General features: G+C 37.8%; 1 protein-coding gene across 1 annotated transcript in view; it reads right to left on the minus strand.

Moving 5' to 3' along the window:
- LOC149562586 (hydroxyacylglutathione hydrolase 2, mitochondrial-like) overlaps positions 1 to 12343 on the minus strand; it is a 111439-nt gene that overhangs the window by 56745 nt on the left and 42351 nt on the right. Inside the window, exon 3 of the mRNA XM_089826066.1 lies at positions 8726 to 8929. Coding sequence (XP_089682192.1) covers positions 8726 to 8929 — 204 coding nt within the window. The remainder of the gene's footprint in view (positions 1 to 8725; positions 8930 to 12343) is intronic.

Genomic DNA, 12343 nt, shown 5'->3' on the forward strand with positions numbered 1-12343 from the left:
TCCCACTACTGTTCGTAATGTGATTGGAGGACAACTGCTTCATTACAAAGTAAGTCAACTCTTTCCTTGGCATTCCATGTTGGTGGCATTGTACAGTTCTGGAGGATTTTCAAGATTTCCTTCTCTGCCCTAGGATGCCTATTTACCTTGTTGGCTGGTGATTGTGGTATTGAGGCGATCTCAGACTGATGATAATTGGTAGTTAAACCCCTATGTATATTTGCAATTAATATCTGTACATCTGGGCGTTCGTATTCCAGTTGTGAGGAGCAAATTTGACTTGCACTGAGGGCGTATTTATCACTGCCCTGCCTGTCCAGTATTTGTGATATTGGAATGTGACAAAATCCCTGTTTGGTGACGTTTTTCTGGGTATAATCGAGTTGCTGCTATACCCAAGTCTGGTTGCTTGCAGACCCTCTGTTTTATGGCACTTAACGCCATCAGGTCTGATGCCAAGATTTGGTGTTTGGTGTGCAAGAGGGTTGACTTCTCAGCAGGCAGCATTCAACATTGAGGACTTCTTTGCACATTCCAGGAGCTGCATTCATGTGGAAGCCTGAAGAAACTGTTTGGAACTGCAATTTGAACACTGAGTAACATTTCCAGGTTCATGATATTTCTATTGTAATTATTCTAATAAATGTTGCAGCAGTAGATAGAGAGAAAATCTTCAAATTGTAAGGAAATCTGGTTTGGCATTTTGATTGTAACTGAAAGGAAATTCAATGCTGCAATTTCTATAAGTTTGTCTTGTCCAGTGAATTTCAGTTTTGTTATATTTTCTAAAATCCATTAGAAGCACAAACATTTAACATTCACTGCATATGGTTATCCACTGCGTAGGGATTTCTTTAAATCTGATATGACATTTAGTTACCACTTCTGATATGGCAAACTCTATATCCTAAAAATTAAAAATTGCAAGACAATTTAAGTGAGAACAATATCATTATTCAGTTTCAGAAGTGAGAGCCAATTGGGTTCATTATAGTGGTATCAGAGCAGTTTACCTATTTACCTTGTTGGCTGGTGACTGTACTGATGATAATTGGTAGTTAAATCCCTATGTATATTTGCAATTTATATCTGCACATCTGGGCATTCATATTCCAGTTGTGAGAAGCAAATTTGACTTGCATTGAAGGCACATTTATCACTGCCCTGCACGTCCAGTATTCTTGATATTGGAATGTGACAAAATCCCTGTTTGGTGACATTTTTCTGGGTATAATCGAGTTGCTGCTATACCCAAGTCTGGTTGCTTGCAGACCCTCTGTTTTATGGCACTTAACGCCATCAGGTCTGATGCCAAGATTTGGTGTTTGGTGTGCAAGAGGGTTGACTTCTCAGCAGGCAGCATTCAACATTGAGGACTTCTTTGCACATTCCAGGAGCTGCATTCATGTGGAAGCCTGAAGAAACTGTTTGGAACTGCAATTTGAACACTGAGTAACATTTCCAGGTTCATGATATTTCTATTGTAATTATTCTAATAAATGTTGCAGCAGTAGATAGAGAGAAAATCTTCAAATTGTAAGGAAATCTGGTTTGGCATTTTGATTGTAACTGAAAGGAAATTCAATGCTGCAATTTCTATAAGTTTGTCTTGTCCAGTGAATTTCAGTTTTGTTATATTTTCTAAAATCCATTAGAAGCACAAACATTTAACATTCACTGCATATGGTTATCCACTGCGTAGGGATTTCTTTAAATCTGATATGACATTTAGTTACCACTTCTGATATGGCAAACTCTATATCCTAAAAATTAAAAATTGCAAGACAATTTAAGTGAGAACAATATCATTATTCAGTTTCAGAAGTGAGAGCCAATTGGGTTCATTATAGTGGTATCAGAGCAGTTTACCTATTTACCTTGTTGGCTGGTGACTGTACTGATGATAATTGGTAGTTAAATCCCTATGTATATTTGCAATTTATATCTGCACATCTGGGCATTCATATTCCAGTTGTGAGAAGCAAATTTGACTTGCATTGAAGGCACATTTATCACTGCCCTGCACGTCCAGTATTCTTGATATTGGAATGTGACAAAATCCCTGTTTGGTGACATTTTTCTGGGTATAATCGAGTTGCTGCTATACCCAAGTCTGGTTGCTTGCAGACCCTCTGTTTTATGGCACTTAACGCCATCAGGTCTGATGCCAAGATTTGGTGTTTGGTGTGCAAGAGGGTTGACTTCTCAGCAGGCAGCATTCAACATTGAGGACTTCTTTGCACATTCCAGGAGCTGCATTCATGTGGAAGCCTGAAGAAACTGTTTGGAACTGCAATTTGAACACTGAGTAACATTTCCAGGTTCATGATATTTCTATTGTAATTATTCTAATAAATGTTGCAGCAGTAGATAGAGAGAAAATCTTCAAATTGTAAGGAAATCTGGTTTGGCATTTTGATTGTAACTGAAAGGAAATTCAATGCTGCAATTTCTATAAGTTTGTCTTGTCCAGTGAATTTCAGTTTTGTTATATTTTCTAAAATCCATTAGAAGCACAAACATTTAACATTCACTGCATATGGTTATCCACTGCGTAGGGATTTCTTTAAATCTGATATGACATTTAGTTACCACTTCTGATATGGCAAACTCTATATCCTAAAAATTAAAAATTGCAAGACAATTTAAGTGAGAACAATATCATTATTCAGTTTCAGAAGTGAGAGCCAATTGGGTTCATTATAGTGGTATCAGAGCAGTTTACCTATTTACCTTGTTGGCTGGTGACTGTACTGATGATAATTGGTAGTTAAATCCCTATGTATATTTGCAATTTATATCTGCACATCTGGGCATTCATATTCCAGTTGTGAGAAGCAAATTTGACTTGCATTGAAGGCACATTTATCACTGCCCTGCACGTCCAGTATTCTTGATATTGGAATGTGACAAAATCCCTGTTTGGTGACATTTTTCTGGGTATAATCGAGTTGCTGCTATACCCAAGTCTGGTTGCTTGCAGACCCTCTGTTTTGTGGCACTTAACACCATCAGGTCTGATGCCAAGATTTGGTGTTTGGTGTGCAAGAGGGTTGTCTTCTCAGCAAGCAGCATTCAACATTGAGGACTTCTTTGCACATTCCAGAAGCTGCTTTCATGTGGAAGCCTGGAGAAACTGTTTGGAACTGCAATTTGAACATTGAGTAACATTTCCAGGTGCATGATATTTCTATTGTAATTATTCTCATAAATTCTGCAGCAGTAGATAGAGAAAATCTTCAAATTGTAAGGAAATCCGGTTTGGCATTTTGATTGTAATTGAAAGGAAATTCAATGTCGCAATTTCTATATGTCTGTCTTGTCCAGTGAATTTCAGTTTTGTTATATTTTCTACAATCCATTAGTAGCACAAACATTTAACATTCACAGCATATGGTTATCTGCTGCATAGCGATTTCTTTAACATTTAGTTACCAGTCCTGATATGGCAAGCTCCACATCCTAAAAATCAAAAATTGCAAGACAATTTAAGTGAGAACGATATCATTATTCAGTTTCAGTAGTGAAAGCCAGTTGGGTTCATTACAGTGTTATCAGAGCGGTTTCCTGCTATCCTGGGGGTAGGAAATTTAAAATTATTTTGGATCTGTTGTTGTATTTGGAGTGACCAGCACTCTAGCTTTTTCCAGCTAGATACAGGAGGGCAAGTAGTTCTGGGAGCTAGCGGAGTAGTGTGGAAAATAGTGAGAAAATGATTGCTTGGCGGGAGAGTATGGAAAAACTCAAGCTTCACCAGCAAAGGTTGGCGGTAAGGTTGTCAAGGCTAGTGACAATCGATAGAGCAACGAGGTTTATGGTTTCCGCCCTTAGTAGGTCAGCTCCGAGTTTGCAAGGAAGGAGGCTTGAATTTTCCCCCGCAATTGTTCCATGACTCTCCGCAAGTTGGGTGAGTATCCCAGGTCGACAAGTCAGGTCAGTCCTACCAAGTTCATGTCACCGAGCCAGGTCAACCCTCTCGGTTTCATTATATGATAGCAAAAGGCTGAAGACAAGGGTAAATCTTCATAAAAAATTTAAGGGTTTTGTCACTTTGCCAAGTCACAATAGAGTCGAGCCGGTTTAAGGGTCAAATTACCCTTGCCAAGTTAGGGTCGAGTCTAAGTTTGGGAATTTTGTCCCTGGCAAGTGTCCATGATGCAAATGTACCTGTATTTAGAAAGACACCTACTAGTCCTATCCACAGTTTTGATGGACATTCCACATAGAGACATGCGGATGTGTCAGGGCCCTTGGTAGCAGTAGCACTGAGCTTCAACGGATTCAAGAATCGAGAGTTGTCATTGCAGATAGTGCAGGGGCTATTGGGGCAGTGGTTATCACTAATTGTTCAGGATCTCTTGAGGAGGAGATTGTTATTTGATATTTATATGTTAGTTGTCATAGTGTTGCTCCAGTGCAGGAGGCAACTGCCTCCTTGGGTGGGACCAGTACATGTAGGGAGTCACCTAGTTGTGATGTTGGTGATCTAGGTGTTATAGCAAAGTCAGTGGGTGTTTGATCAAGCTCTAGCATTATTGATTCACAGTGTGACATTGAGTCGTGTGTACAGAGTCGGGTGATGGCAGTTGAGCATCTGTTAGGAGATGTGAATGCGGATAGTATGGATATCTCTAATGATTTGTTGGATGATGCTATGAGTTGCACTGGGTATGATATCCCTTGCCAGATATCAGGTGATGACTCCGAGGAGGTTTTGAATGAATCACAGGATCAGGATTTACAAGGACTTTCTATTGAGGGGGAAGTAGAGTCATGAGGAGTGCAATACTGTGTGGGCTTCCGCTTTTTCAAAGGGGTTGTTGGTTAAGGTACTGAGCAGTGGTATCTCTATTGCAGATGTGTACAAGGATGGTAGCACACATGTGGTGAGCATCACTAATTCAGTTTTCTATCATGGTGCAGTTAGTGAGACAGAGGGTTTGCATAGGAGGTAAGGGGTTATGGAGGCTTTATGTGGCTAGTCAGTTGAATGTGAGTGATGGTAACATCTCTTCAGCTTCTAAGCATTATGATGCAATTCATCAGATGTTAGCTGCATATTGTTGGGGTGCTCCTATGTCAGATGAGCACAATGATAGTTGTCTGTCCCTACTAGAGGTTCATGCACTTCAAGAGGCTATCAGGATCTTGAAGCGTAATTATTCACTGTTAGTTGCTAACAAGGATTACCTTCTAGAGTGGGATAGCACTTGTTATGAGACATTGTTAGGGAAAGAGGAGGTGGTTGAGCTCACCCATGAGCTTGGGGTGAATGTGGACTCTCTTCATTGTACTCAGCTCTCCAGGAGTCAAAGTCACATTTGGAGGAGGTTACCATGGAGTTGGAGCAAGTATAGTCGATGCCAGCCTCAGACCCAATTCGGTTGCATATTGTGGTGGTTGATGGTGAGTTTGCTTCTATGGTTGGGGATGAGACATGATGATGTGGCAGTCACATCCATCTAGGATATGGGTGCAGTAGGTATTGAGTAGGTGAAAGCATTGGTGGAGACAAGCTCTCATGGTGATTTGCTTCCTTCTACTGGAAGTGAATCTATATCTTTATATCATACAGCTAGTAACATTTGACTGTTGGCAGTGCCACATTTTCAAAGGGGTCAGTTATGGGTCGTGAGGGAGCATGCTGATGCTTCCACATATAATTTCTACCGCACTGAGTCGCTCATGGAGTATTCACTCGAGAGTTCGGATTTGCAGGAGGATTCATACAAAGTATTTGAAGGTACTCTCATTCAGGGCTCTTGTGTTGTACGGTATTTGGTAGGGAAGACTGTATAGACCTTGACTACGATACTTCCCCACAGGGATTTTGCAGTTGGGTTTGTTGAGAGGGTTGCCCAAGATCTTGCCCAGCCAATGGTTAGGAGTCGTAGATTGGAGTAGTCTTCAAATTCCCAGTTTGATATTGATGAGCCCTTGACAAAGATTGGGAGCTTTTATCAGCATTGCACTATAAAGAATGCTCATCACTTCGCTTTTGACCCACAGGTAGAGGATTTGGTTTCATGTCAATGTGGCGTGGCTCCAATTTCATGCCATCCATTATGAGATGGGTTGTTGCAAGTTAGACCACTTGCAGTATCAACTCACCCACGACAATTTATTTGAGGTTGGAGTTGGTGATAGTGATTCAGGTACCTTTGGTTGTTACCATCTCCACAAAGCAATTGGGTGTGTTAGTTGGATGGGGCCTCGGGTGTTAACAGAGTTAGTGTTTTAGTTGGGATGAGTTCCGATGGGTGGTTACCTCCATTAGCGCCTACAGTCATCTTTCAAATGATTCAATTATTGATTTCAATTATTTGGGTGTTGGTGCTTCAGGAGCCAATTGTATGGAATGTTGATATTGCACAATTACACCCTTGGGATCCAAGCGGATTGATGTGTACATTTTTTCTCTGGGATTGCTTGTGGACAAGCAATCTTAGGGAGAGAGGACTGTAATATCCCCATTTTTAACTAGTTCCTGTTGTTGGCTTCATCTGTTCATCATTGCAACCCTCGTGAGCTGACAATGAGATTTGAGGGTCTCACTTGTAAGGTAATAGGCTTTCTAGTAGCCTATGATAAATTTTGGCTCAATTTTGAGGAAATTACTATTTATAGTAAGTCAATAGTTGGTTTCGATGAGCTCAGTTGAGTTAGAGGAGTTCAGTGATACTCTCTGTTTTTATTTTAGGCTTCTGGTTTGGGCTCTAAGAATCTTGGAGGGAGTGTCTAATTATAGTAAGTCACCCCGTCCAATTCATTCATCATCTTTCTTCATCAGGATCACTCTGGTATTGTCAGATTTCGATTTTGATATTTCTTTAGTCATTTTTGCAAGACGGGTGAATTATTATTATTATTCATCTAAATATGCTAAGGTTGCTATTTTTGCTGCTATTGTACTTTGGCTACCTTAGTGTCATAGCTCGTTGGAATCGGGTTGGAAAGTTCTAAATCTTAGGCACAAGAAACAGTGGCCTTGTGAGTGACAATGTTATGATATGGTTGAAAAGGTCGTTTTTGGGAGCCAAAAGAAGTTAATAAATTATATTATATGGCATGTTATAAAATGGTGTTGTATTGAGGAAGCTTCTTAAGTGAAGTTGCATTTGGGAAACTTTGTGCCATTGAAGGATTATAAATATGAGCCCATTTGATGAGAAAAGCACCCAATTGTCTATTGATTTTTATCTATCTCTTGTGAGGGTTTCTGAGTTTGTGAGTTTCAATCCTTTGCTGCTGTATTATGAATTTGTTCTGGGTTTTGCAATTTGATTTCACGGTGCGTTCCCTTTCTATGTTCACTGTAGCTGGGAAGCAATTTGTGTGCTGAAGAATTTGGGAAATTGGAATTGGAATTACGATTGGGGTTTTACATCTGAATTTGGGTGTCCATTTGGAGAATCTATTTGTGCAAATTACTATAGTCCCCCTACTCTTACTACTGTGATTGGAGGACGATTGATTCATTACAAAGTAAGTCAACTCTTTCCTTGGCATTCCATGTTGGTTGCATTGTACAGTTCTAGAGGATTTTGAAGATTTCATTCTCTGCCCTACAACAACTATTTATCTTGCTGGCTGGTGATTGTTTGTGGTATTGAGGTGATCTAAGACTGATGATAATTGGTAGTCAAATCCCTGTGAATATTTGCAATTTATATCTGCACACCTCGGCGTTCATATTCCAGATGTGAGGAGCAAATTTGACTTGCATTGAGGGTGTATTTATCGCTGCCCTGCATGTCCAGTGTTTCTGATTTTGGCATGTGAGAAAATCCCCGTTCGGTGACATTTTGCTGGGTATAATCAAGTTGCTGCTATACCCAAGTCTGGTTTCTTCCAGACCCTCTGTTTTGTGGCACTTAATGCCATCAGGTCTGATGCCAAGATATGGTGTTTGGTGTGCAAGAGGGTGGTCTTCTCAGCAAGCAACCTTCAACATTGAGGACTTCTTTCCACATTCCAGGAGCTGCATTCATGTGGAAGCCTGGAGAAACTGTTTGGGACTGCAATTTGAACACTGAGTAACATTTCCAGGTTCATGATATTTCTATTGTAATTATTCTAATAAATGTTGCAGCAGAAGATAGAGGAAATATTCAAATTGTAAGGAAATTCAGTTTGACATTTTGATTGTATTTGAAAGGAAATTCAATGTGGCAATTTCTAGATGTCTGTCTTCTCCAGTGAATTTCAGTTTTCTTATATTTTCTAAAATCCAGTAGGTGCACAAACATTTAACATTCACTGCATATGGTTATCTGCTGGATAGGGATTTTTTTAAATCTGATATGACATATAGTTACCAGTTCTGATATGGCAAGCTCTATATCCTAAAAATTAAAAATTGCAAGACAATTTAAGTGAGAAAGATATCATTATTCAGTTTCAGTAGTGAGAGTCAGTTCGGTTCATTAGATGCATCAGAATCCAACAGCAATCAAGTGAACTGTGCATCATAAAATATCACATTTTCCTTTCATCCATGTGCCTTAGACTACAGATCCTCAGCAAAAGAGGGAAGCATTAAGAAATTGGCAGGACACATATTTGTGAATTATATGACACATCAGTGATTGCATTCACATTACTTTCCCAGCTGGATCCAAAAAGAAATGACAGCGCAAAACTAATGCAGAACTATATGATGATTTGCAGTACAAAGTAATTATTATCCTGATTGCATATGCTAGCCAAGTAAAGTATAAGGTACCTTGGCACCATATCTCGCCTTTAGCTCCATGTTCCCTCCAGTATGATCATAATGATGATGAGTATTCAGAATATACATGAGATTGTACTTTCTTTGGTTCAAGGCATTAATTACAGGTCCAGACTCAGAAGGATCCACTATCCCTGTAGTTCCTGAGCTTGAATCGTGCAATAAATAGGCATAATTGTCTTTGAGACATGGAACCTACATTCAATAATTATTGATTATTATGTAGCCAATGAAAAGATACTGTCCTTGCAATATAAAGGCCAAATTAAAGCACTTGCATACATTTCATGAAAGGGGCAAAAATAAAGAGAAATTCTTCTGGAGAGGATTGAAACAATATAAAGAGAAAATCGATTTATTTCAGTAAGAGAAACAATAAATACAAATTTGTACTTCAACAACAATAATGAAGGGAAAATTATCTCCTTTTTTAGTTTGTATTACTTAGTCTCATTTCTTTATTATATTATGCACAATGAGTTTCTATTTTGTGCACCTTAGGCTATTGTTCCATGCATAGTGTTAGCGTTTTGATTCACACCTTTCAATGTGACACAAAATGGAATAGAAGGTACAGTACCGTGTTCTCCAAATTAGTAAGGGAAGATCTCTTTGACTTGGAATTTTAATGACTTTTCAATATTGCAATACAAACAGAATTTAAGATCTTTCTTTTATTTCTCAGTCTCAAGCACAATGAATTTTCAGCATATCTAACTAAATACGAAGTTATTCTAAAACATTAACTACTCCAGAAAGGAAACTAAAAAATTATCCACTCCAGAGAGTAAATTATCACGACTAAAAGATGTTTATGGTTTTTAATTAAATGCAAAAGATTGAAAACCATAAATAATAAAGTAGGATTTGATAAGCAAATACAAATTATGATTTAAGTGTGAGGGGTTGCTTACAAAAGTCACAATACTTCTCCCAATAATTTTAAGAATACAGTATTTTTTGAAGTTAATAAAAAACTGAACTCCCAATTCACACAAATATAAGGTTAATAAGTTTGTGAAAATCGAATCTGTAATAGACTTACCTTATTTTTTTACTGAACTTGTTTTTACTTTCTAATCTTCAATGATATGCATTTCATCAGATAGTGTGCATGCCATAGTAAATTCCTGATTTGCTGGTATTTGTTTTTCAGTAATCAATAATGGCAAGACAAATCCAAAATAAAACGGAGAAGGAAACAAGATACTCATCCAAGCAGATATTATATATATTACTTCACTGATTAATCAGAGTATGGCAACGGAAAGACCTTTCTAAATGTTCTCAAATCTGAATCTATTAACAGTTCATTTGGAACCAATATACAAAGCACAGTTTTAAACAATATTAGGAGGCAAATCTTCTCCATCTTCGATAACCTTATTGTTACCTAGGACCACTTCCAACATGTTCACATCCCCATGACAACTACTTAGCCCCAGATATGTCCTAATAATTTGAAAAACGGAGGTTTTGAAAGTTGAATGGATTTATCTTCAAGTGAAATGATAGGTACAAATTACAATAATTAAATCTTCCTTTGCAATCTTGGTCATTCTGGAGTGGTACTTGGGCTTTTTTACAACTAAGTATCCCACCACTTTACAAGTGTATCTAAGTTGATTTGATACGAAGACACTTTTCTTTTCCTCCTGACAACCTCTATTAACCACGTAGGAACTTCCACCTTTCTTCTACATTACCAATTTCATGAGGTCTTGATGAGGAGAAATTTATTGCATCACAGATGGTTTCCACAGTTCTGATTGAACATGTGACAAGACAACCTCCTTTAAGAACTGTCCCATAACCGGTGACAGAGGAATAGGAGTTAATATAGACTGCTCAAGTTGAATTAGCATGGCCATATCAATCCACTTCTTTTCGATCCCTCTCAAAGTCCTTTCTTTCAGGTTTACTTTATCTTATTTCTTCCCCTTGTCCTTTGTATTCTTTTTATTCTATTTTATGTTTATTAATAGGGTTGAAGGAGAAAGTTTTTTTCCTGGTAGCAGCACTGCAACTGGGGTTTTCTCCTTCAAACTCTTGATTTTCTTGTCAATTTTTTAACTTGAAATGAACCTACCATGCTTCAGAACAATATTAGCCCTTTCTTGATTTAATGAAGTTACTTGTTTGACCAATTAACCAAGGGCAAAGGTTGTTGAATCTTGATCCATCTTGTTGTGTACAAACTATGGAGAAGTGATATTGGCCTCGTGTTCTGAAATTCACTCCACATTCTTCAAGAGAAAATTAACAAACTAATGGACCATCAAATGGCTAATATCTTTTGTTCACAACTAAAACTCATCTACACAATTGTCCCAATAATCTTCATTTTTAGGAATAAGCATATATTTGGTCCCCAACAATAGAGGAACTTGAAGTTGAATCTAGTATTTTTTTTTGTTTTTTTTATGAAATTGGAATCCATTATTACTTTGCACTTGTATATTCTCAATTGAATTTGAAAACATTTGACTCTGGGTCTACATCTCCCTCTCAAGATAGTGCATCTCAACAATTTGACTATAATACTCATTGAATACTACTTCAGCTCTTGAGTATCTTGATGACATGTATGGATAGGATGTGAATCCAAATACACAAATTCAAGTGGAGGTTGGGAACTAAATATAATAATCCACCTAGACGAATCTTTCTCTCCGAAGACAATTGCATAAGGAAAGCATCATTCACCCTTTGTAATTCTTAAGAGACTAGAATTATTCCACTAAGGAAAATGCTTGTATATACGAGTGCGTTGACATGACCCAATGATGCTCAATCCTTTAAAATCAACTATACCACAATGAGAAATCAAACACAAAAGGAAAGAAATCGTCCAAAATTCAAGGACCCCTGCAAATGTCATCAATAAAAAGAACCCAACTGATTCTAACATCAATTCTAGTGGCTTGACATTTTGTCAATCAGTTATCATGCAAGCTTTGATACCACTAAGAAGAACCCCAGCCAATTCGAAATTCAATTCTAGTGGTTTGACATTTTGTCAAACACTTCTCATGCAAGCTCTAATACCACTGTAATGAACCTTGTTGGCTCACTTTGAATCAATGCTGAAGAAATCTTCTTTTTTGTATTTGAAGTTTTATAATTTTTTTGATTTTTTGCAATATATGAATTTTTTTTTGTGTTTTTCAGAATATATAGAAATGCTTTACAAATAACATGAAATGAAACAATTGATAATGGTTGCCAACATAGATTTCAAATGCAGTTATATTGGAGGCTATTATTACAAACAAAACTCAAAACAAGTAAGGAATTTATGGAACCTGGATATGTCTACACGTTTGATATAAATATTGCAGCAGATTCATGTAAGTTCCTGTGCCAATTCAGAATATGACAGCCAAGAAACTGACATTGCCAGCAGATGCAATGTGCAGGCACAAAACCCTCAAATGCAGCTCTATTAATGCAAACGCTGCTCCTCATAAACCCCACATTATCTTCACAAAATTGGCCACTCAGTATAGAATCTAATAGCCGATCAAAATGTCAAATTGCAGCTCATAGACACCTTTAAAGCAACAATATTTTGAACAGAAATGAAGACTAGAAATGGGAATCCAAACC

The sequence above is a fragment of the Cupressus sempervirens genome, chromosome 4, assembly GCF_028749045.1.
Source record: "Cupressus sempervirens isolate cs-2001-9-10 chromosome 4, ASM2874904v1, whole genome shotgun sequence".
Classification (NCBI taxonomy): Eukaryota; Viridiplantae; Streptophyta; class Pinopsida; order Cupressales; family Cupressaceae; genus Cupressus; species Cupressus sempervirens.